The sequence below is a fragment of the Antechinus flavipes genome, chromosome 3, assembly GCF_016432865.1.
Source record: "Antechinus flavipes isolate AdamAnt ecotype Samford, QLD, Australia chromosome 3, AdamAnt_v2, whole genome shotgun sequence".
Taxonomy (NCBI): domain Eukaryota; kingdom Metazoa; phylum Chordata; class Mammalia; order Dasyuromorphia; family Dasyuridae; genus Antechinus; species Antechinus flavipes.
Genome location: NC_067400.1, coordinates 286,681,131 through 286,706,549, shown reverse-complemented (window position 1 = coordinate 286,706,549; position 25,419 = coordinate 286,681,131). Strand labels below are relative to the sequence as shown.

The 25,419-nt window shown below is 32.3% G+C and overlaps 1 protein-coding gene across 7 annotated transcripts in view; it reads right to left on the bottom strand.

Moving 5' to 3' along the window:
- Positions 1 to 25,419, bottom strand: part of BCLAF3 (BCLAF1 and THRAP3 family member 3) — a 96,209-nt gene that overhangs the window by 2,797 nt on the left and 67,993 nt on the right. For 5 of the 7 annotated variants that reach the window (XM_051985140.1, XM_051985142.1, XM_051985141.1 and 2 more), the window contains 3 exons: positions 22,405 to 22,519; positions 17,638 to 17,739; positions 10,111 to 10,263 (listed from right to left, as the gene is read on the bottom strand). In XM_051985140.1, coding sequence (XP_051841100.1) covers positions 10,111 to 10,263; positions 17,638 to 17,739; positions 22,405 to 22,519 — 370 coding nt within the window. The remainder of the gene's footprint in view (positions 1 to 10,110; positions 10,264 to 17,637; positions 17,740 to 22,404; positions 22,520 to 25,419) is intronic. The other 2 variants (XM_051985145.1, XM_051985144.1) reach the window with 1 other exon arrangement.

Below are 25,419 nucleotides of genomic sequence, written 5' to 3'. Positions count from 1 at the left end.
TTTCTCCCTTCTAGGAATTCTCTTTGCATTCATTATCTGTATTGCAAAATTTAGAAATTCATTGTAGTCTTGTTGAATATTTTATGTATTTGTTCCACTGAAACACAGCATATTATAGTGAAAATAAAATTAGACTTAAGATTCAGAAAACTTAGATTTGAAACTATTTTATGCAATTATTTAGATCATAGGCAAATCCCAATTTTAGAATCTCAGCCTTCTCAGCCTGTAAAACTGAGATAATAATATACCTTGCAAAAGCTGTATATTTTAAAGCACAATACGTAGGGTTATTGCCATCATCATTTTTGCACACAAGATCACTAAAATTACCCTTAGGGAAATAGGGGCAATTTTTAAAAGACGAGCTTGCCCGTCAGAATGATAACTGAAGCTATCTTTTAAAGGTCTACTAAATGTAACTTCAGCCCTTAAAAGAATACAGATCCCCCTCCCCCAAAATGTTTTTGTGAAACACCTGAAGGAGGGATATGAAAATTCACTCACCCCATAATTGTCTCTCATAGTTCACAAATATGATTTTATGCTTATTTTTTATTTCTCAAGTCCTTTGTACATCATATTAATTTTACTCAGTTTTAAGAGTTCAATTTCAATTTTCATTACGCCTTTCACATACAGTTACATATTTTACATGAAACACATATATGCCTGGGGAAAATAGTATTCAGTCAGTGGCTATTACCAATTTCTTTAGCTGTTTGGGCATTTACATTGTAAAAATTAAATACTTACCATGAAGCTCCACTGTTACATTGTGATCAAATCCATTATCTACAAAGGTGGCAACTGATAATTATAGAGCTATGTATATTCGATATATAGGAGGTTAGAAAGCATGCGCGCGCGCACGCACACGCGCACACACACACACACACTCTCTCTCTCTCTCTTTCTCTCTCCTAAAAATTAAATTTTTAGGTTAAGTTAAACAAATAAGTAGTATAGATGGCTTTTTTTAAAATTTAAAGATTATTTTCTTAACTTTGTAACTTCTTTCAATTTAAAACAGTCCTCCTCGGGATAAAGGGGAGACCTATTCTCACTCAGTGTCAAAACAAAACCAAAATCTCAAACTAGTTTTTTAAAAAACCCCAACACTTGAAAGGTCTTGGGATATGATTTATTTCATGCCTACTTTTAATTATTTTCTAACCCAGCTTATATTACATATGTGTACTTGGTTTCTGTGTTGCAATACTCACAAAAACTGGATTAAGACCAAGTAATTTTTTACTTCATCATTAACTGATAATGGCTCACACCATCAATGCCTAATGATTTGGAATACATGTGCAAAAGATGTACATCAAAGATCCCTCTTTTCCTCCTGCCTTCTAATTCTTCCCACTACTGCTTTGTCAAGTATTTCTAAAACAAAACTAATGTCTGACTGAAGAACTCTTATTAGTCATATCGTTATACCATTGCAGAATTTTTATAGAAACCAAAGCATGACAATCTGTAATATTATCATTCGTGAAAGTCATTTCTTTTTTCATTTACATAAATTAATTTTATATATTCCTAGATTTTCTACAAGACAATTTCCCTGAACTTAAAGTCAAGAATATAACTAAAACAAAGAAAATAAGACTAAGATGATAATTTCAACATTTTTCAAACACAACATTTACTGAGAGTGGCCCTAGAGTTGTGTTAGGTGCCAGGAATACAAGAAAGAAATGAATGAAAAACATTTATTAAGCCCTTACTATGTATAAAATACTTGTTGGGAATAAAATAAGTAAGAGTATGTTTCTACTCTCACTGGACTTATGTTCTAATGGGGAAAACAAAACAGATTTTAGCTGCAAGGTAGCTGGAGAAAACCAGTGGCTCTTAGGATAGAGCAGCAAAACAGACAATAAATTTACCTTCCACAATGTCATTTCCACTGATAAAAGCAAAAAGACTCTAAGAACTTACAATGTGACACTACTGGGACACTAGGTTAGAGAACTAAAGAAAAGAGGGAAGCAGGTCGTGTGTGTGAGATTAGTGGTAGTTCACTAAATGTGAAACAATCCAGCATTTCTCTTCTCTCTCCAATTTTTTTTTTACTGCCTGATTACAAAACACTGATACATGAGAGTCACTTGGAACATGATCAAATGTCTTCAAATAAATACAGAACAAAACATATAATTTTTTTCCTTTATAATAAACTGGTACCATCTTAAAAAAAAATAAAAATAAAAACACCCACCCACTTATCAGTAAGATGTGAGAGACTTCACAAAAAGACAAGGAACCACAGGAGTTACAAGAGAGGTCCAGCCAAAAAAGCCATAGTGGGGATAGAATGTCAGTGGCAGCAGATGAGCTGAAGAGGTCTCAAGAACAGAAAACCTTAATGGTAGCACCCTAACTAGAACCATAAACTGTAAAACTCTGACCTGAGATGTTGAAGCCTGGGATTTTCTCCTATTAATCATAGGAGAAAAGATAAGTCAGGGCAGAAGCCCAGAAAATTGAGCCTAAAAACAGGATCTGACTACCCAATGCAAAACTGTAGAAGGCACTACCTGTACTTGGCTCAAAGCCTAAAATCAGGAACTGACACTAGGGATATGATCAAAGAGAAGACTATGTCAAATATGGCTAAGAAATATTATGGATCAAAAGAAGCCTCAAAGGAAAGCCCAGCAGAGACTATTTCCACAAGGAGAATTAGAAGTGAAGGGGAAATGAGTTATAAGGACTTGGAATAAAGCAACAGGTAAAATTGAAATAAGGGCTCTGAAGGAAAAGAACTTAAAACAGAAGGCAGAAAATCTTACCAATTAGGAACTGAACTTGGGAAGAAAAAATAGACTTGACAAGACATATAATGGATACTTCTTAAAGACTTTTCCTCACTTAAGATATTCCCGTGGCATGACTATCCTTCCACCTATAGAAGGAAACAGCTTCCGGCAATTGCTTCAGATTGCTGCTGCTTTATCAGAAAGTAGAAAGGCTCCTAGTCTGAAGCACTTGCCTGATTTCAAGACTTCATTTTTCCTCCTAACTCCTTTGCTTGTGTTTCAGCCCCTGCTTTATCTAAACTGACTTAGAATTCTCAAAGACAAGAGCAACTGGACTTATCCAGCCCAGCCAAGAAACACAGCATTAGGACTAATGGGTAGAAGTTACTGGGATAAAGATTGAAGATCATTAGGGAAAACTGAAGAATTTTACCTGTCCAGTTATAAACTGGAAATCACAGTGATAGATAGCCTTTCTTCTGTTATCTCATTTAATCCTTACCAAAGCCCTGGAAGGAAGTGTTATTATAAGCTACATTTTACAGGTGAGAAAACTGAGGCAAAATAAGTTGAGTGACTTGTTTAAGATAGCAAAGTTAACCTAGGATAAAATTTGAATTCAGGTCAGATCAGGTCTTCCTAAGATCCACTATTCTGTCCAATGCATTAACTATCATCTACTTCTTACTGCAAAGTAATGAGTTACTCATTATTGGCCGTTTTCAAGCATAAATGAGGAAGATCATTTACTGGGGAAGTTTTAGAACTTATTGCTCTGAATGTGAGACAAATGATATGATTTTAGAAGGTTCTTTATAGTTTTATGTCCTAATTCCTCAAAATGGTATCTGGTTCTGCTCATTTGACTAGCCTGAGATATTTCTATCTTTTTTGTTTCCCCAAAACGTGTTTAAATTGTTGTTATACATCACCCTTTACCTTTACCTTCTGGATGCTTATTGGCCCAAATCCTCTTCCTGGCTTTTGACTTGCCATTCCTTCTTTATCAGTCTCTATAAATTGCATGAGTAGCTGGGTGGCAAAGAGGACAGAATGCAGGGCCCTCAAGTCACTTAACCCTGTTTGCCTCAGTTTCTTCATCTGTAAAATGAGCTGAAGGAAATGGCAAACAGTTCCAGTATCTTTGCCAAGAAAACATCAAATGGGACCATGAAAAGTAGACCATGACTGAAAAATTGAACCAAACAGGATAAATTTTTTACACCTTTCTTGTTCTTATGCCTAAAAATGGCAAATAAAACCCTAATGCTTTTATTACATCACAATCTCACCTTTTCAAACCATATTCTGCTACTGATACTATGCCTTTAATGCACAGTATACACAATCATTCATCAGAAATAGCAAATGTATAGTCAAGCAAAGTAAATACTCTTATTTGCCAAGTCTCTGCCTGCAATTGAATCCATCACTTCTCTGGAAGAAGGTAAAGAATATATTTCAAGAATCCTCTAGAATGATGGATGGCAATTCTAAAATCTGAAGTTGCTTTTTTTTAATACAGTAATAGCAATTTAAAAACATTAATGTATTGTTTAAAATAGGCTATTTGGAATTATTAAGCAATCAGCTCATACTGAGTACAAAATGCAGTTTTCTATACCTTCTCCTCATATATTCCAGGCAAACCTATTTTTGTGAACAGCAAAAGTACTACTAGTGATTTCAACCAATTTTGTAAAAGCATCTGTTTCATACTATGACTAGGATGAGTGCTCAATATTTGAGAAACAATTACAATGTACCAAACTGTTGTTTTTGTCTTTTGGCCGGGATATGTAATTCATCAGCACAGAAAAGGCCTAACGTGGAAACCCTCTCCTGCAATAGATTAGAAGCACTTCTATAACTTATGAAGTCCTAGAGAGTTCCATGGATAACTAAGAAATGAAATGACATGTCCATGGTTAAAATTTGTTTGTTAGAGGCAATCTCTGCATCTAGAGACTCCAAGACCAGGTTTGCAATCTAATATTCTAAGCTACTGCTTTTCATCATCTTTCATACTCATAGAAATAGCAGAGCAACATCTGAGTATGGTGAATAAAATGCCATCTGAGGTTCTAAAAGAAATATTCACTGAAAACCTTAAGCTCAAAAAACCTTGAAGGAATAAATTGGCAGAGTAGTAGAAAAGGAAGAACAGGAGGAGCCAAAATTGTTTTTATCTCTTCCATAAATATAAATTTGACAAACAGCACACTAGATATGAGATCCTTGTCCAATGCCCAATAAATTTATTTCCAGAAAAGTTGAAGTGTATAAATGTTGAACTCTACAAACAGAACAAAGAGAAAATTGCAGATAAATGGAATGATGATTCACTAGTAACTCACTGGTATTTCTCAGGTGAAAAAAGTAGCTGATAAAGCTTATTTTATTATATGAGAAGATGACAATGAAACGTATCTTAAAAATCAACTTAATTTTATTTTCAGTACCAAATTATCTCCCTCCCTCTACTTTCTTTTTTTTTTTATTTTTTTTTAATTTTTATTTAATAATTACTTTATATTGACAGAATCCATGCCAGGGTAACCCTCTACTTTCTCTACTAAGCATTAAGAAGGCAAAAAATAAATATGTATTAAGTCAAACAAAACATCTTCTTATAGGCCATGTTATGAAAAGTAAAGAGGAAAAAAATGCTTCAATCTGCTCTAAGTCCATCAGTTCTCTATTTAAAGGTATGTAGCATTTTTCATCATTAGTTCTTTAGAACTATGGTGGGTCACTGTACTGATCAGTTATTAGGTTTTTCAGTTGATTATGACTGTTAAAACTATTCATCTGGTTCTAGTCACTTCACTTTGCATCTGACCATTTAAGTCTTGCCAGGTTTTTCTAAAACCATTTCCACTATTCTTTCTTATAACACAATAGTATTTTACTAAGGTTTATCTTTTTATGCTTCTTGAGTGTTGGACCTAATAGTCAAGAAATTTCATTGGGAATGCTTCAAAGTCCTCCATTTCGATAAAGATCCCTTTTCCTCCCAGTAGGATTACACTCAGTTTTGTTAGATAGGTTATTCTTGGTTATAATCCTACCTCTTTTGCTTTCCACAACATCACATTCCACATTCTCTGCTTCTTTACCATGGTATGAATGGTTAATGTATTTTGTCAAGTCTTTTCTGTATCTATTAGGATAATCACATGATTTTTTTGGTTTATATTATTAATATAGTCAATTATGCTTAAAGTTTTCCAAATATTAAGCCAGCTCTACATTCATGGTATAAATCCCATATGTTCATATTGTAGGATTTTTGTGATATATTGCTATAATCTTCTCACTAGTGTTTTATTTAAAATTTTTAATAATGATCTATTGTTGCCTTTCCCTGGTTCTGTTCTTCAAATGTGGTAGCACTCAACCTATCTATCCAAATAGTTTATATAGTATAGGAATTACTTGTTCTTTAAATGTCTGGTAGAAATGGCTTTTGAATTCATCTTCTCCTGAGTTTTTTAAGCTCATTTATTGCTTTTTAAATTAAAAATTATATATAAATGGTGAAAATTTTTCATTTCTTCTTCTCTTAATCAGGACAGCTTATATTTTTGTAATTATCCATTTCATTCAGAGTATCAGTGTTCTTGGCATATAGCTGGACAAAATAGCTACTCATTGCTTTTTTGATGCTGGTAAATTTTTTCTTTTAAATAAGTCCAATTATCTAATAACCTATTTTACTGATTTCTTTTCAATAAAATCAGATTTCAAATGTTTAATAGTTCATTTAAATTTTATTAATCTCTTATTTTTTTATTTTGATGTCCAACTGGGAATACTTTGTTGTTTTCCAAGTTTTTTAGCTACATGCCCAATTCATTAATCTGCTTTCTCCTTTACTAAAGAAAGAATTTAGAGGAGTTCACTTCTAAATACTGCTTTGCCTGCACTCTACCCATTATCTTTAATAAAGGTGATTCTTTTTTTTTTTTCACTTAGTAAATTTTTATTGGTTTTTTTTTTTGGCATGTATTTTCTTTTGCAACATGGCTAATATAGAAATACATTTTGCATGATGTTTATTTGTAAAAGAGATATAATACTTGCCTTCTCAAGGTGTGAGGACAGGATAATAGGGATGAAAAGAATTTAGAACTCAATTTTTAAAAAAATGTACTTTAAAAAGAAACTTTAAAAAAGAAATGAAAACAAAAGTAAAACAATCTTTGTCCTCAAGGGGTTTATATTTTTCTATACAGATTTCTTAGTCATTTTTAATGTCACATCCCTTTTAACAATCAAGTAAAGCCTACAGACCTAAAAGTGATTATTTCTATGAATTATTTTTTGACTTGCTCATTTGTTAAGATGAAACTGTTTTGTTTCCAATTTTTAACTGAAGCTTCAAAGATTCTTTATTAAATGTAATTTTAAATTACATTTTGGTCAGAATATACATTTAATATTTCTGCATGTTTGTTTGTGAGGTTTTTATGCCTTAAGATATGGTTAATTTTTGTGAAAGTGCTATGCAAGGCTGAAAAAAGGCTTACTTCTTTCTATTTCCATTCAATATAATCCAGAAATCTAAAACAGGTAATTTTTTATTGATCTCCTTAACTTTTTTTTTTTAATTTTATGGTTAGATTTATCTAGGTCTGAGAGGAGCAAAGCGGTCCCCCACTATAAAAGTTTCACTATTTCTTCTCATAATTCATTTAATTTTTCCTTTTGGAATTTGGATACTATGTTATTTGGTACACATTTATATTATTCATCAATTAACTATATTAACATTGATATCAATTATCACCAGCATCTTTTAGCACAATACAGGTTTTCCTGATTATCTTATTACTTTTATTTTACCTGAGGTCATGATTGCTACTCCTGGCTCTTTTTGCTTCAGTTCCTTATTTTGATTCAATGTGCATTTGTTTCAAGTGTGTCTATTATAAACAACATATTGTTGGATTCTGGTTTTTATCCATTTTGCTCTGCATTTTTGTTTGGATAAGTTTATCTCATTTACCTTCACAATTACGACTGCTGTGTGTTTTCCTTCTTATTCTCCATCCATCTCCTCCTTTTTGATTATGAACCATGCCTCTCTAATCTCCCCTCTCTCCTCTTATGCTTTTTCTCCAACTTTGCTGTAAAATTAATTTCTGTACCTAAGTGTGTATATGTGTATTCTTCTTACTTAACCCAGTTCAGATGAGTGAGATTCAAGAATTGCCCTCTTTCCACTTTCATATGCCACATTATAACTCCTTCCTTTCAAGCCTCATTTATGAGAAATTTTTCTCCTCCTCCTCCATTCTTCCAGTGCACTGCCGTTTCTTGCTTTCAGTCATCAAACCCATTTTGACTTTTTTGACTCCATTTTGGGAGGTTTTCTTGGCAAAAGTACTTGGGTAGTTTGCCATTCCCTTCTCCAAGTCATTACATAACTCCGTAACTCATTACAGATGAAATACTGAGGAAAACAGGGTTAAGTGACTTGTCCAGGGTCACAGAGTATCTAAGGCCAGATTTGAACTCAAGAAGGAGAGTCTTTCTGAAGGAATATATGTAGACAGAGGGCACAGGTATGAATTGTAATAGGAAGGAATAATTTTTTTTTAAAAAATGAAATTAAGGGTAAGAGAGGACTGTAGTAGGGAAAAGAAATGGAATGGTATAAATTATCTGCCATAAAAAAGAGCAAAGAAAAATCCTTTACAATGAAAGAGGAGGAGGGAGTGAATGTTAACTCTCATTAAAACTGGCTCAAAGAGGAAATAACATACACACTCAATATGGCTAGAGAAATCTATCTTATCCTCCAGAAAAATGGGATATAGGAAGGGAGAAGGGTGATAAAAGACTGGGCAAATTGGGGAAGGGGTCAATAGCAAAACATTTTTAAGGACATTACAGGATGTTAAGGGAGAGAGAGTGGAATAAATATTGCTACAGTTAGCAATAGTAATTGTAAAAAAAATTTTTGAAGCAAGTTTCTCTGATAAGGCTTCAGTAAAACCGAGTCATATTTATAAAAATATAAGAGCCATTTCCCAATTGATAAATAATCAAAAGATATGATCTATGCTTAAAGGGCTATAAATTCACACAGATTCTTTGATCTAACAGTACCAATACTGGGCATGAATATCAAAAAAGATAAATATTTGCAGCAGTTCTTTTCTCAGGACAAAAACCTGGAAATTGAGGCGATGCCCATCAACTGGGAAATAGCTGAGAATAAAAACCTGATTGTGTCTGAATACAGATTGAAGCAGTCTTTCTTTAACTTTATTTTTCTTGAAGGTTTTTCCATATAAGGGTGGGAGATATGTTTTTTTTTTTGTTTGTTTGTTTTTACAACTTGACTTTTATGGAAATGTTTTACATAACTTCACATGTGGTTTCATGATGAAGACATACAACTGATTGGGTTTCTAAGAATTTGTAATGCTTTGGGAATACACTGAAACCATGAAGTACTCCATATCTATATCAATCTATATATTTATATCTAGCCATACATATATATTATGAATTTTTTATAAACAGGTTGCTCATATTACTTTAAATTACATATTTACTCTAAATTTAAAAATGTGCAGGTTAAAAGGTAGCTTTGAAGCACTTGTCATTTTATGTGTTCTTAGGCATGTGATAAAAAATTGTCTTAAAATTTGCAAACAAGCTCAGTTCAATAAAGTCACCATTAGAAGGGAGTGAGATATAATGACAAAGAACCATGAATGTGGAATAAGGAGAACTGAATTTAAATCCTAGATCCTTTAAAATGCAACTTTCTATAAACCTCATCAGCTCTTCAGGCCTAAGACTTCTCTTCTATAAATTAAGGAGGCTGGATTCAATGGTCTCTAAGTTCTCTTGTAGCTCTAAATCTTATGATCTTATTAACTGGACCATGCGAATAACCTTACAGTGTGCATGTAATATACACAACTCTAGTTTTGCGTATTGTTTCTCTCTAGAAGCTCTCATTCAAGATGGTAATGTATAAGGAAAATTTACAAAAACTTAACACCTTCAATTTGATATTATAACTAAACAAAACTACATTTTTAATGCTATTTATGCATATTTTGTATAGTTTAATTGGCAATAATAACAACAGATGCCAGAAAATCTAAACTAGGCTATATTTATTTTTTAAAACATGAATTGGTGCTAAAAATTTTTGTGTTTAAATATTCTTATTATTCTAATTACCTCTCACATCGTATACTCTGCTATAAGAAAAACTGCTATATCCAGAAATTTTAATTAAAATCAAGTAAAATCTCTAAGACAAATTCTAATATAAGTTAAATATTTTAAATATGACTTTAATTAAACTAACCTTTTCTTTCTTTAGAAATTCTCTGAATTTATTAGTGGTAAATCCCCTTGAACCAGTAAAACGTAAGCGCTGGTACTTAGCTTGAACATACAAACCCTTCAGTACTAGGCCTGATTTATAATGGGGCTGGAATCTGCCATCTATCAAATTGTTCTGTAACAAAAAAAAAGAGAAAATTAGTTTTAAACTGTTAAATCTCTAATTATACTTTATTGATACAATAATAAAACAGTCATTTTTAAATGTTGGTAGTTTTAAAAAATTTAACACATTAATTTTATCTTGTTCAATAATTCCTCCATTTCATCTTCAATATTTTCAGATATTACTTTGACAGTCATATTGTTACAACAGTGGCGATTACAGAAAAATCCATTACAGAACAACTCTTGAGTGTTAGGTACTTCAGATATTCAAAGAATGATATAATAAAGGTAATAAGGTAATGTTGAGTTCATTAATGTTAATTAAAAATAACTTGCCTATGAAAATAAGTTATTACTTCACTAGAAAGATGTCCAAATTTCAAATATGAATTTGTAAGTAGTTCATTAGATTACATATCTGGTATCTCAAAAAAATCCTTTATTTCATATCCTTATTAATATATCTATATCTGATTAAGCTCAAAAATAAACTTTTACTTTGTGAGCTTTAAAAAATGAGTTCAAAAAACTGCATTTTTCTATATTAATATTTAATAATACACAGTGAGTTTCCTCCAAAAAAAACTTAATTGTTGATATATAAAAAATTAAAACAAAACACTTATTTGAAAAAACATGTTAGGAAAGAAGAGTATATACAAACTCTCAGAAGCTATAATCATACTGCTAATCCAATATATGTCATGGAATATATTCCTTCCTCACATACATCTCACAGAATAATCCTCCTCAAGATTCAACTCAAGCATTATCTTCTATAAGATGCAGAAGAAGGGCTTCTCAATGGAGGATTTAATAAAATTATAAGCACCATTTGAGGGCAGGGAATGTTTCATTTTTATATTCCCTTCACTTAATACAATGTTTTTCACATAGCAGATGCTTATTCAGTTTCACTTAAGGGAAAATAATAATATGAATTACAGAGAATGAGAGGACATGGAGAAGTTAACTGTGTACTCAGATAAATGAAAGTAAGAATATAAGTAATTCTTCAAATAGTGGTGTCAAACTCAAATAAAAATGAGGGCCACTAAGCAGTACTTCTGCAGACCACATATTGGTTGAGAAAACACACATGGTCACATATTTCTTTTTATTATTAACACATCAACATGTTAAAATCAGATAGACACTATATTCCAGTCTCAAGCCACATTTAGGAATTTTATGGACCATAATCTCAACATTTCTGCCTCACAATATTAATATGAGGTAAACCTAAGTATCATTCCTAGTTTTCCAAAAAGGAAAATGAGACTGAAAGATTAAGACACTTGGTTCAGGATAACATAGCAAATAAATATAAAACAACCAGGATTAGGACTTCATTCTCAAATGCCTTCCAAAATATTTAACATCTAAACACCTAAAGTTTGTACTTCGATGGTACAAATAATTCCAAAGTAATGGAAAAAGTAGTAGTTTTTCCCCCTCTAATACTGCCTATCAAACATCACCCACTACTTCTATTATCTTTCTTCTTGTAACATGAATTACTTGTTATTGCCTTTAGACTTATTAAAGAAATGAAGGACTAATAAATAAAACAAAAAGATAGAATGCCTTTCTAGATACCTTTGTATGTATTTTAAAACAAACAATTGGATTATTTTAAAAGGAAGAAAAATACAAATATACGCTTATTTTGTAAAATCTGTGAATTCCAAAGTCCGCTGAAAGATGAATTTCTGTAAACTGACTTTGTACTTGTTGATTTCCATAATAAAATTAGATTATGTATCCATATGGAGAAACTCCCAAATAGATTGCCAGCCAGGAAAAAAAGCTAAAGCAAAGGCTATGCATAGCATACTCATAGGAGGAGAAGGTGAGGAGCAATAGTTTTGCATAACTTGAAAGGAACAAAGCCAAAGGCCAGCAAAAGCAAACACTGCTATGGTCAGCATGCCTGCCCCAGACTACCAACAGGGATCCTTGATAAGAAATAGTCTTCAACTCACCAACTTAGGGAGAAGAATATTCTACTTAAAAAATATCAGATGGCAGTAACAAAAATGTTCAACATACCTGATGACTTTGCTAGCGTGTCAATCCCATTGAATCTTGAGTCTCACCATATACTCAATTTTCAAGATCCCAAGAAAATTACAGTCATGTTAGGGAGAATTATGAACTCAAGCTAATCAATAATCATTTATTAAACACCTACTATGTAACAGTGTTAGGGAAGACTCCTGCCCAAAAAAGGGAGGTAAAAGACAGTTGCTATGCTTGAGAGCTCACAGTCTAATGGTGGGAGGGAAGACAGTACGAAAAGAACTACATATAAACAAGTTATTAAAAAAAGGCATGAGAATTAAAAGAGCTTGGTACAGGTCTCCTAGGAAGGCAAGATTTTAGTTAAGCTTTTAAAGAAGCCAGGAGATGAAGATAATAAAGAGAACAAGAGGTTCTCTATGCAAAAATTCCCGCTCAGAAGATAAAGTATATTGTCTGAAGAATAGCAAAGAGGGCAACATCACTCAATCAAAAAGCAACATGTAAGAGAATATCAAGTATAAGAAGAATAGGGATTGGGTGGCTGGTTATGAAGAATTTGGAATGATAAACAGAGGATTTTTGAAATGATAGGCAATTAATTTTAGTAATTGGGAGGTAACATGGTTGGACTTGTACTTTAGCAAAATCACTTTGACAGCTGAGCGGAGGATGGACTGGAGTGGGGAGACTTGAACTAAGCCGAATAACTAACATGCTATTGTAATAGTCCAAGTGTGAAGTGATGAGGTTTTGTACCAGCAGCACAAAAGTGGCAGAGGAGAGAAAGGGGCCTATTTTACAAAGATAAATCAACAAACCTTGGCAACCGTTGACAATGAGTTTCAGGGGATAGAGATAATGAGTTCAGTTTTGAACGTGTATAGTTTAAAATGTCTACATAACTTCTAGTTCTACAAGTCCAACAGATAAGAGATTCAAGACTGGAAATCAGCAGATAGGTTAAGATTTAATTAAGTAGACCTGAGAATCATCAGCTGATGAGCTCACCAAATGAAACAATATAGAGGGAGAAGAAAAAAAGGACCAGGCCAGAACTTTGTGAACCACCCAAGGTTAATGAGTGTAACATGGATGAAAATTTAAGCAAAGAAGAATGAGGAACAGTCACACAGGCAAAAGAACCAAGAAAGGATGGTGTTTTGAAAACTGCAAGAACTTTGAGGGAAAAGGCTAGTGGATTTGGATCACACATTAAAATGGCTGACAGTTTTGTAAAATGCCTAAAGATTTATGAAACTACTTGCCACATAAAACCCTTGTGAGGTAAGTGGTTTAAAATTTTCTATTAAAAAAGGAATGGTTTATGGAATTGCATTATTTAGAAATAAAAGGGACATAAGGGCTTTTCCTTCTTCATTTTACAAATGGGAAGAATGAAACTTAGGGAAATTAACTGATTTACCTATATTTATAGCTATATCATAGCTGTGATTTAAGAGTAATTTCTTTTCTTTATTTTTTTAATTAAAGCTTTTTATTTTTCAAAACATATGTATGGATAATTCTGAGACATTAACCCTCACAAAACCTTGTGTTCCAATTTCCCCACTCCCTCCCCTAGATGGCAAGTAGTCCAAAATATGTTAAACATGGCAGAAATATGTTAAATCCAATATATGCATACATATTCATACAATTATTTTGCTGCACAAGAAAAATCAAATCACACCAGAAAAAATAAGAAAATAAAGTGCAAACAAACAACAACAAAAAGAATGAAAAAGCTATTTTGTGACCCCAAATCAGTTTCCACAGTCCTCTCTTTGAATGCAAATGGTTCTCTTCATCACAAGATCAGTGGAACTGGTCTGAATCATTAAAATAATTTCTGATCTCAATTCAGGGTTCTTTAAACTATATAACATATAAAACTGCTTTCACTGAATGAAGAAAAATAGCCTAATATATAAGCATTTAATTAGAGATTTATCTATTTCTATATTAGTGACTTCAAAATGCCAAATTTATAAATTTCTGACCTATTTCCAAATTTCCTGTGAGAACTGACATTTATGCCAATATAAACATCAGATATCCTCATCTTAGAAATATAAATGAGCACCTAATAATCTGAAAGATTTGAGTTTTTAAAAAATACTTAAACCAAATTAAATTCTTTCCTGATTTTGTTAGGGCTGATTAACAGAGTACAGAATGCAGTACTGTGAAATTTTAGACAGGAAAATAGGAATAGTTTAATTTTGGGGGGCAAAATTTTTATTCATTTTAAACTTCAACACAAAATGAGAAAGAAAACAAAAACAATGCCATGTGCAAAGCAGAACATAAAAGAGGATTCCATATAAAACAATAAATTTCCATTTCAAGAAAAACTATATAATAAATACTACATATTGTTTTCTAAGCTGCTCAGATTTTCTTATCTTCCTTGAAGGCTTTCTTTTGTTTTCTGTTGTCCACTTTTTAACTGTCTCTCTCCCTCTTTCCCAATAAAGAAAGGCATAATTAAACACAAAGATGTTCTCCCCTTATAATATAGTTTAAAATTTGATACTGCTCAATCTTTCTCCTTTGTATCTTCTCCTTTTGGTTTCTTTTCTCTGATTTCTTTAAAGTTCCTGACCTTTTTTTTTTCTTCTTCCAAATGATCTAACTTGGTAAGATAATTTTTTAGTCATTTAATTAGAGTGACATTGAATAAGATTGTGTAGATATCTTGTATAATCTTTACTATATCTCCATGACATTTAAATTGTGTTTTTTTTTCTTGGGGCTTGCTTGCAATATTTTGTCCTTAACCTTCGAGCTTTGAAACTCTAAATTTTTTCCTGGGATTTCTTTCAAGCAGTGATTCGTGATCCCCCCCCCCCCCCCCCCCATTTCTGCTTTGCCTTCTTGTTTTAAAACTTCAGGGCAATTTTCCATAATAATCTCTTGTATTTTTTCAAGATTCTTTTTTTTAAAATCATAATTTTCAAGTAGTCTAACTATTCTTACATTATTTCTCCTTCTGATGAAATGTTTCATATTCTCTCCTATTTAATTTTGATTTTGTTTTTATTATTTCTTGATGTCTTAAAAGGTCACTAACTTTTCTTTGCCCAATTCCAGTTTTCATCAAATTATTTTCAAAAGTTTTTGGTTCTCTATTTCAGGTTGGATAATTTTCTTTTCTTGTTTTTGAAAGATGATTAGGGTTCAGGGACTTGCCCAGGATCACACAGCTAGGAAGTATTAAATGTTTGAAGTTATCTTAGAACTCAGGTCCCCCTGACTCCAGGACCAGCGCTCTATCCACTGTGCCACTTAGCTTGCCTGGTAGAAAAACTTTCTATTTATAATTTTCTTGGATTGCTTTTATTTATTCTTGATCTGTCTTATTTGATAAAGTCTTTTATAACTCATTCCAAGAATTCTTTTTGTTCTTGGGATCATCTGATATTTCTTAGTGAAAAAAGTATAGCCTTTTTTTTTTTAAGCTCCATTATCTTTTGCTAAATAAAAACTCTGATCTTCCCTGTCTCCACAATAGCTATCTATAGTTGGGTTCTTTCTCCTTTGTTGCTCATTTTATTTTTTGTTTTATTTTGTTTTCAGCAGTTATGGTATGATCAAGTTCTAGTCTCAAGATAGGGGAATGATGCCAAGTCACAGGTCCTTCTTACTCTTATTTTCTGAGGTCTATTTTGAGACCCAATCATAGGTTCTCCTTCTCCACTCCTAAGCCATGAGCAGTCGCCTCTTCTCCCCCCAACTCTTGGTCACTCATTACCATCCCTCCAGTTGCTGCAAACTACAGCTATCCTCTCTGCTCTGGAACTGAATGAAACCAGGGCCAGTTCTTCTTCAAGAGCCTACAGCCAGTGCAGTACCTAGACCTGCACTCATCAGGCATGTGCTAGTTTCTTCGCCCTGCACGCACGGCCTGGTCAGTGTAAATGTGCTTGTTGTCCCTGGACAGTGAAAGGTCCTTCTTCAGTCTTCTACTCAGTCTTCTGACTGGTAACACTGAATTTGAGATGAAAATTCCAGACAGTGGGACTGCTCTCCCAACTCAGCTGGTCCCAAGTGAGTTGCCGGTAAAATCCACAACATGGTCTGGAGGTATCTGCATGTCACTTGGGCCAACCTCAGTCCCAGGAGGTCAGGACTTTTGAGGGACCTCTTTAAACTGTGTTAGGAGGACAACTGCTTTACCCTAACTTTTGTTCATTTCTGCTGCTCTACATTCCCTCAGAGGCAATGTTCATTCGTTCTTTCTTTTTTTGTGTGTGTGTGGAAGAAATCTGGACAGCCTAAAATTTTCTGACCCACTGCACCATCTTTCCAGAATCATTCTACTCTGTTAATTTTGAAAAAAATCTTTCAAAATCTCTGTCTAGAGAAGATGAGAAATCACTTAAGATCCTTGTATAGGCCTAAAAACATTCCAATGATTAACTAAGAAATATAGTATATATTCTTGTGAACAACTACAAACAGCAAAAATCACTGTGAATTACAATGTTCTTGGCAGCTAAGAGAAATAATCATTTCATGCAAGAGATCAAAATTACTCATATCACCCAGATGGCCAGATCTAATCTTTCATACAGTCTCTTTCCATTTTTGTCTAGTCCATTCCAGTGTTCCAATAATCCATTCATTTCAACTATGAAAAAGTCTGGATTGCAAAAGATATGTACAATACCAAAAATGATAAAAGCAAGGAAACAAAAAGAAAATTGGGAAACAGAATGTTCTGGTCAATCAAAAATGTAAAATTCCCAGGAACTGTGAATTTACCAATATATAGTAGATATACCTTCCAATAAGACAGATTACAATATCTCTTATTATTATTTGGAAATGGTGAGCATAAATTTCTAGAGTTGAAAAAATTCATTAGCTAGTACTCAATCTTCAGGTGCTGACTTTTCTCGATTCTTAAGTCAGTTTAATTCTTGGAATATAAATAGGTTGGTAAAATCATCTAGTGCTAGTGCTCTGCTATAGGTTTGCCTATAAGAACTCAGAGTAATCTCTGAAACATGTAAGTAGAATTTTAATGGCAATAAAAATTTGGTTAAAGGTAAGCTATTACCAAGTACACAAAATGATCATTTTCAAATAATTCTAATAAAATATCTTTAACATTATACAGAAAATTATATTGCATTTGGTAATTTTTATCAGTATTTCAATGTCACCTTAAGAAAATTTACTAAATAATACATGTTCAAAGATTCTGAAAGATAAATTTCCAGTTAACAGGACATACCACACAAACCATCTGTTATGTATTAACATTAGAAATGAAACAAATCCACAAAACTATGCCTACAGAGTCATTTTATAGCCAAAACTAAAGCTAATACAAACATATAAGCAATACCTTAAAAGGTCTTCTAAAGGTTCCTGGACTTTGGAGATTGTCTCTAATGCCAAATGGTCGATCGTTAATGATGTCTTTTGTTTTTGAGGTATGATATGCATTCTGAATAGGAAAAAAAAAAAAACATAGGTACTTTGCTGGGTTTTTTAAAGTTCATTTTGACCACAAAACATCTAATGTCACATATTTATGATCTTAGAAACAAAAGTAAAATGGGGTATGCCTCCATTTACATATGTGCACACACACATATACCCACATCCCATGTCCCATCATGGCTATCAATGCATTAGACTACCTAATGGGGAGGAGAGTCAGAAATAAACCATAAAAATAATACATTATTTTTAAAAAGAAAATTCAAATAATGAGACAACATACCAAAACTTTTGGGAGGTAGCCATCAATATGGTTTTTAGGAGAAAATTTATATCCCTAATTTCTGTCATCATCAAGGAAAGAACAAATCAGTGAATTAAGTGTGTAATAAAACAAACAACAAATAAAACCAACTAAATACAAAAAGGGGAATCAAAAATAAAAACTAAATTATTGAATTGTTGAAATGAAGTACATTAAAAAACCCTAATCAAGTAATCTATTAAAATTAACCTCATAAAGAAAAATAACCTACATAAAAAAATTAAATGTAGAATTACAATAAAGAAAATTGTTACACAAAGCTTTGACATAAAATTGATGGTAATTTAAATAAAATAAACACAGAACATGCAAAACATAGAATACCCAAATCATTAAATTAACAGAGTTTAAATAAACCAATAAAAGAAGTTGACCAAAAGTATAAATAAACTCACAAAGGAAGAGAAATAACTTCTGACCAAAAGTATAAGTGAACTTCATTAACATATTCAAATAATAATTAATTCTATGATTACATAAGTGTTTGCAGAAACTGGAAAATTTGGGATTCTGCCAACTTCTTTTCATGCAACAGACAAAGTACAGACACAAAAGAATATCAATGCAAAAATATTGAATCCAATATTAGGAAAAATGCTATGGTAATATATTAAAAAGATTATATGCAGCTATCAAATGGGATTTATAACAAATGTACTCTTGATTCAACAAGGAAAACTATAAATGTAAAATTTCATATTATTTTTATTAACAATGAAAAAGTCACGTATTTCTGAAAAATCTCACCTAAGAAAATATATTCTCTCCCTCTCTCTCACACGCGCGAGCACGTACACACACACACACACACACACACATTAAAAGCATAAAAAAAATTAGTCTTTCTTAATATGAAAAAAAGGATTATGTTAAATGGAAAAATATTTTAGGTTTTTTCAGTTACCATCCAGGATAAAATAAGACTGTCCATTATCACCACTCCTATTTTAACTTTTTCTAGAAAAATGAATATTATAGAAAAAGATGTTGAGGAAATAAGACCCCAAAGAAAAAACAAAATCATCTCTTTTTTTTTTTTTTTGGGGGGGGGAGGTAGATGGTAGTCTATTTTAGAGATTCACATAAAATTAATTGAAATGATAAATATTAGCAAAATAAGTTTATCAAATAAACATACAAATCATAACACAAATCATTACATTAATAATAAAACTCAGCCAGATTCCATTCAAAATAACTACAGTACATTCAAATTAACTATATAGTGGATATAAAATACATTGGAGCATCTGGGAGCAGCCTTCGTTTCAGTTCAGTAATCACCATGAGAGCAGTCAGAAGTTAAAGTCCAAATCCTTTATTTTCTCTTTCAAAGTCCTATCTCCTTCACTTGGGGCTCGGCTAGTTTTCTTAGAGGCCTATCTCTCTCCTTGGTTCTGAGAGCTTGAACTCCTGCCTTCTTCTCTGCCCTCTGAATATCCCCGAATCCAAAGGTTTGTGCTTCAGCCTCCAGCCATCACAAAGGTGGACAATGAATGAATCTGTCTCAGCCTCCTAGAGCTTCTAGTGTGCTTGTCCTTTCCTGGCCCTGAGAGCTTCTCCCTTATATGCTCCACACTGAGTATACACCAATCATTTTATAGCTAGGAAACCATTATTTGTTGTAGGATTAAATCAATGCTAAACTAGATTTAAACATTGTCTCCTCAATTCCACTTAGTACCTTGTTTCAAGTTCTGGCCCATAACATCTCCTTGTATGATCAGATCAATCATACTGAACCATGCTAAATTACATAACTATTGTCTCTATCAATTCCACTGACTTAGTACCTTATAAGAATCCTTTGTTTCAAGTTCAGAGTTCTGGCCTATAACAGTCTATGTACAAAAAATACACAGGAATTTCATAACAACTTACAGAAATAAATATAAGTCTAAAAAACTGCAGAGATATTAAATGTTAATGATTGCAATGACCCATTATAAAAGAAATGGCAATGACCTAAATTTCTTCACTTATTTATAATTCAAATTACCAAAGTTTCATTATAGAACTAGGAAAAAAAATAACATTAGTTATTTAAAGGAGCAAATCTCAAGAATACCAAGGGAAAAAGGATGAAAGAAACTAGGAAATTATCAATTCTCAAATTATATTTAATGAGCAATTATTATCATTAAAAATACTTAGTACTGGTTTAAAAAATAGAAAAACTAATCAGTAAGACAAATTACCAATACAAGACCCAGAAGCAAGGAAACATAAGTTCCAAATACATTCATGACCTACTCAATATTAAAAGTCACAGCATAAACAAATTAGGAGCAAAAGTTCCTTTCACAACTATGTATAAAATAATTTTTGCCTAATTAAGGGATTAAGAGGATCCTAAAGAAATAAAAAGTTACACGATGACATAAAATTGGAAAGCTTTTGAACAAACAAAATCTACAGAGTAAAAAGGTAACAGGTAGGGAAAAAAAAATCTTTGCATCAAGTAGAAGTCTGATTTCCACATTACAAAGGGAATTTTACAAAAATTGTTGGGTAAACTGGAAAGGAACACACACACACACACACACACACACACACACACACACAGGAACATAAGTGAACATCAACAATAACTTTGGAAATATTAGGAATTATGATCAACACAAGGGCCAATCATAATTCCAAAGGATCCATGGTGAAATTTGCCTCTAGAAAGAAAAGTGATACATTTTAAAAAGTACACATCAAAACTAATGTTTTTCTTTCTTCCTTCTTTTTTTGGGGGGAAGGGGGAAGGAGCATATAGGGACATAGTTAATATGTCGATTTGTTTTGTATGACTGTACATATTTGTAATGTTTTGCTTTTCTTGCATTCCCAAAAGGAAGGAGAGGTAAAGGGGAAGAAGAGAATTAAAAACTGAAAATAAATGGAATTTTAAAAAATAATAATTAAAAAGAAAAAAGTACCATTGTTGGTAGGGTTGTATATTAGCCAAACCATCTTTTTTTTTTTTTTAATTAAAGCTGTTTATTTTCAAGATATATGCACAGACAATGTTCAACATTCACCTATGCAAAATCCTGTGTTCCAAATTTTCTCCTCCCTTCCCCCCAACTCCTCTCCCCTAGACAGCAAGCAATCCAATACATATATTAAATATATGCAATTCTTCTATATATATTTCCACAATTATTATGCTGCACAAGAAAAATTAGATTAAAAAGGAAAAAATAAGAAAGAAAACAAAAGGAAAGCAAACAACAATAAAAAAGTTGAAAATGCTATGTTGTGACCCACACTCAATTCCCACAGTCCTCTCCCAGGGTGTAGATGGCTCTCTTCCTCACAAGACCACTGGAACTGGCCCAAATCATCTCACTATTGCAAAGAGTCACTTCCATTAGAATTGATCATCATATAGTCTTGCTATTGCTGTGTACAGTGTTCTGGTTCTACTCATTTCACTTAACATCAGCTTATGTAAGTCTCTCCAGATCTCTCTGAAATCATCCTGCTGGTCATTTCTTATACACAATAATATTCCATAACATTCATATACCATAAGTTATTCAGTCATTCTCCAACTAATTGATAACCACTTAGTTTCCTGTTTCTTGTCCCTACAAAAAGTAGCCAAACCATTCTATAAAGTAATTTGCAATCATAAAGTGACTAAAATGTTCATACTCTTTGACCCAGAGATTCCATTACTAGCCATATACTCTAAGCAGTTCATTAATTAAAAAATAAGATCCTATGTAAATTAAAATATTTGTGACAGTACTTCTTTATATAGCAAAGATTATGCAAACAAGGCAGATGCCCACAGATTGAAGAATGGCTGGAAAAGTAGTACTTAAATGTAATGGAATGAAAGTTATTTCTATTATAAGAAATGTTGATTATAAGAATTGTGATGAATACCAAAGCATGGGACAACTTAAATAGAGGTGAAACAAAATGTACCAGAAACACAAGATATACAAATATAAATGGAAACAACAACAAAATTAACTGAATGATGCAAAATTATAGAACCAAGTTGGGCACTAAATTAGTAGTGAAAAGGCCCTAACCCTACTCTTCACTGAAAGGATAAACAAAGAAAAGGCAAACAGCTATGAGCGTGAAATAGTGTTATGTTGGTTAGTTTTGCTGAATTGTTTCACTTTTTATAAAAAGGGACAAAGTTTTTAAAATCTATTTTTTTTTAAATCACCAACCACTATGATCCAATTTTGAAAAATTTTAACATTTATTTGGCTGTCTAAGAAGAAAAAACAGCCACAATTCTCAATGTCTGCCAGTCCAACTAAGACTTACTGTGTGAGGTAGGAAAAGAAAAATATTATCAATAAAAATGTTCCTTTTTTGTTTTCTTACCTTGTATGATTTTCTAACAAATTTCCTGAAGTATGGTTTAAAAAATCTTATAGGTTTCTGGAATCCACTTGTACGGACATTCTGCAATTTTGAAAAATTGAAGTTCTGATCATTCCTGGGCAAATGAGAGAAAAAATGTTTAACTTATTTCAAAACAATTTTACTGTTATGTCAAGGTAATTTCATTCCAAATCAAAAGTAGGCTATGTTAAAGATACCCACAACTTAATAAAGTTAACACTTTGCTTCTCTAACATAGCAGGTACTTAATAAACATGTGATCAATAAAACCATACTAAATAAAGTGAACATTTCAGAAATTAAAATTTACTATTTCAAATGCCAAGTTCTCAATGTTAGTTATTTTTGATGAAAATCTCCCTAAAAATTTCCTAACTTCTTAATATGCTGAGCAAAAATTTGATATCAACTAATGTGCTTTGCTAAAATAATGACAAAGTTCTCTCAGAGGCTGCTGAGGGTTATTGACAACTAAATTAAATGACTTAAGATGGCTGTGATTTTTAGTTTTCTCTTAAAAAACTATCAGGCTGTCAAAGATTGCTTCATAAAGTCAATAAATTTCCAACCACAAGCAGGCCCCCATTTACCCACTCCAGTTTCTTAGTATTTTTGGTCAAATCAGAGTGAATGAGCTCAGCATGACAGCATGGAGGATTCTGAGGAAAACACGAGCTTTGGTATGTAGATTTTCCTATCTTTTTATAGGTGCTGAAAGCCCTTTTACTTACCTTTTGTTTCTTCCTGGTTCTATACAGCTGAAGTTGCAAGAAAAATGACCTTTGGATAAATGCATTACTATAATTGGTAATAAAGTGTCAAATTGGGTTTGGACACAAACTTTCAATTTGATTGTTCTTTCACTGATCAAGTAGGAAATGGCTAGTGGCCATATTTACAGGAAATATAAACCATATAGTAAAAATTATTAAAATGATGAGTCCAACCCCTACAGGGTTAATATATTACCTTAAACAAACCTCTACTAAGTCATGATTTAAACTATCCTATTTACATTTCTATACCAAAATAAATCACAAAATAAGCAACTTTCAGTCTTAAACTGACAATTTTTAAAACCATAAACTATAAACAACTAGTAAAACTCCCCCATATTTCATAATTTACTATTAAGATTGCAAATCTCAGTCAGATTAAGTTCCATATCCCAAATTTTCATTTTATACAAATCCATGTAATCCAATTGTAAGATTAGCAACAGAAACATATAATCTCTATTTTAAAAATACTACAACTTCGTATCATCTGCATAACACTTAAAATTCAAGTTATAACTTTTATTAATTTCAATTTAACAATAAAATTCACTTTACAAAATTTACAAAGTTTATTAGGGTTCCAAATACCAAATGAGTTTTGTTTTTTATTATCTCATTTGATCCTGATAATAATCTTTGTGAAGTAAGAGCTAGAATGATTCCCATTTTACAGCTGAGGAAACTGTGACAAAGGCTAAATAACTTGCTCAGAATCACACAACTAGCAAATGACAAGGTTCAAATTTGAACTCATATTTCCCTGACTCTGGGTCTAGTAGTCTAACTACTGTAATACCTAGGTGGATCTAATTATCCAGACTGTTAAGCGTACCGTAAGGTGTCTTTACAACAAGGTATCTTACAACTTAAGGTGAATTTTACAATTCCTAAAATAACTTTGTAAAAACAATAAAATTCATTTACAACTTCTTAGTACTTATTTTTTTTCTTATGGTGTAGCAGTATTCCACTGCACCCTTGTACCATAATTTGTCTAGTAATTCCCCCATCAATGGGCATCTATACTTTGTTTTCAGGTGCTACTTGTGCTATCTAGTCTTAATACTACTCTAAATATGGGTGTGCATGTAATTTTCTAACTTCCTTGGAAAATATGACTAAGAAAAGGATCTGTTAAGTCAAAAGGTACAGAAAAATTCATTAATTTCCTAGTAATTCTAAATTGTGAAGCAGCCTTACCATTCTGGAAAGCAGAGATAATTGCTTTTAACTTATGAAGGATTAAAAATGTGAATTTTACATAAAACACAAATAAGATTCTCTATGATCAACTAAAGGGAAAATTCTATATTAAATTCATTGTTATTCATTCCTGCTAATAGTAAAGAAGTTGAATGATAAGATCAAACACTTTGCCCTGCTTGAACAATGAACCTGTATTTTCAAAATATAGGGTTTTTTTTTTTAGTCACTTATGACTAGTCATCTTTACTGAGTGAGCCTTCATTTGTAATAAAGGAAAAACAATTTAGCAAAAGTAATCAACACATCAACTTCTTATCTGACAAAATAGACAATATTATCTCACTTTATTTCCAACAAGTTCAGAAGGGAGACATGTTTCTTGTCTTCTCCAAAGTCAAATTGAGTCATTAGATAATTACATATAATTAACTTTCCTTTTATTGTTATAATCATTGTACATAGTGTTTTGTTAGTTCTGCCTATCTTACTTTGAATTCACACCAGTCTTTCCATGCTGTTTCTGAATTTCTCATATTTGTGAGCTTTTAAGAGGTGATGATATTCCACTTCACAAATTGATTCCATTCCATCAATTTGCTGAGCCCTCCTTTATTTCCACTCTTTAGCTACCATGCAAAGTAATGCTATACATATTTGGTAGATATAGAATCTTTCAGTTCTTGATTTTCATGGAGTACATGCCTAATAAAAGATTTCAGGATCACAAGGTTTGGATATAACCTCTAAAGCAAGCATGCAACAAGCTGTTATAGCAGTTAGGATATGATACAAGCAATAATAAGACTTGCCTTCGAGAACTGACATTCTAATGGAGGGAAAGAATCACAGAAAAAGGAACTTAAAAAAAAAAAAAGCCATAGGACGGGGGGAATGAGGACACAGGAAAGTTTAGAGAGTCAGCAGCAAAGCCAGGAAAAGAATGAAACATAATTGACATGAGCCCTTACACAGAATGAGAGAAACTTACCAATGGAAGAAAGGGAGTCGA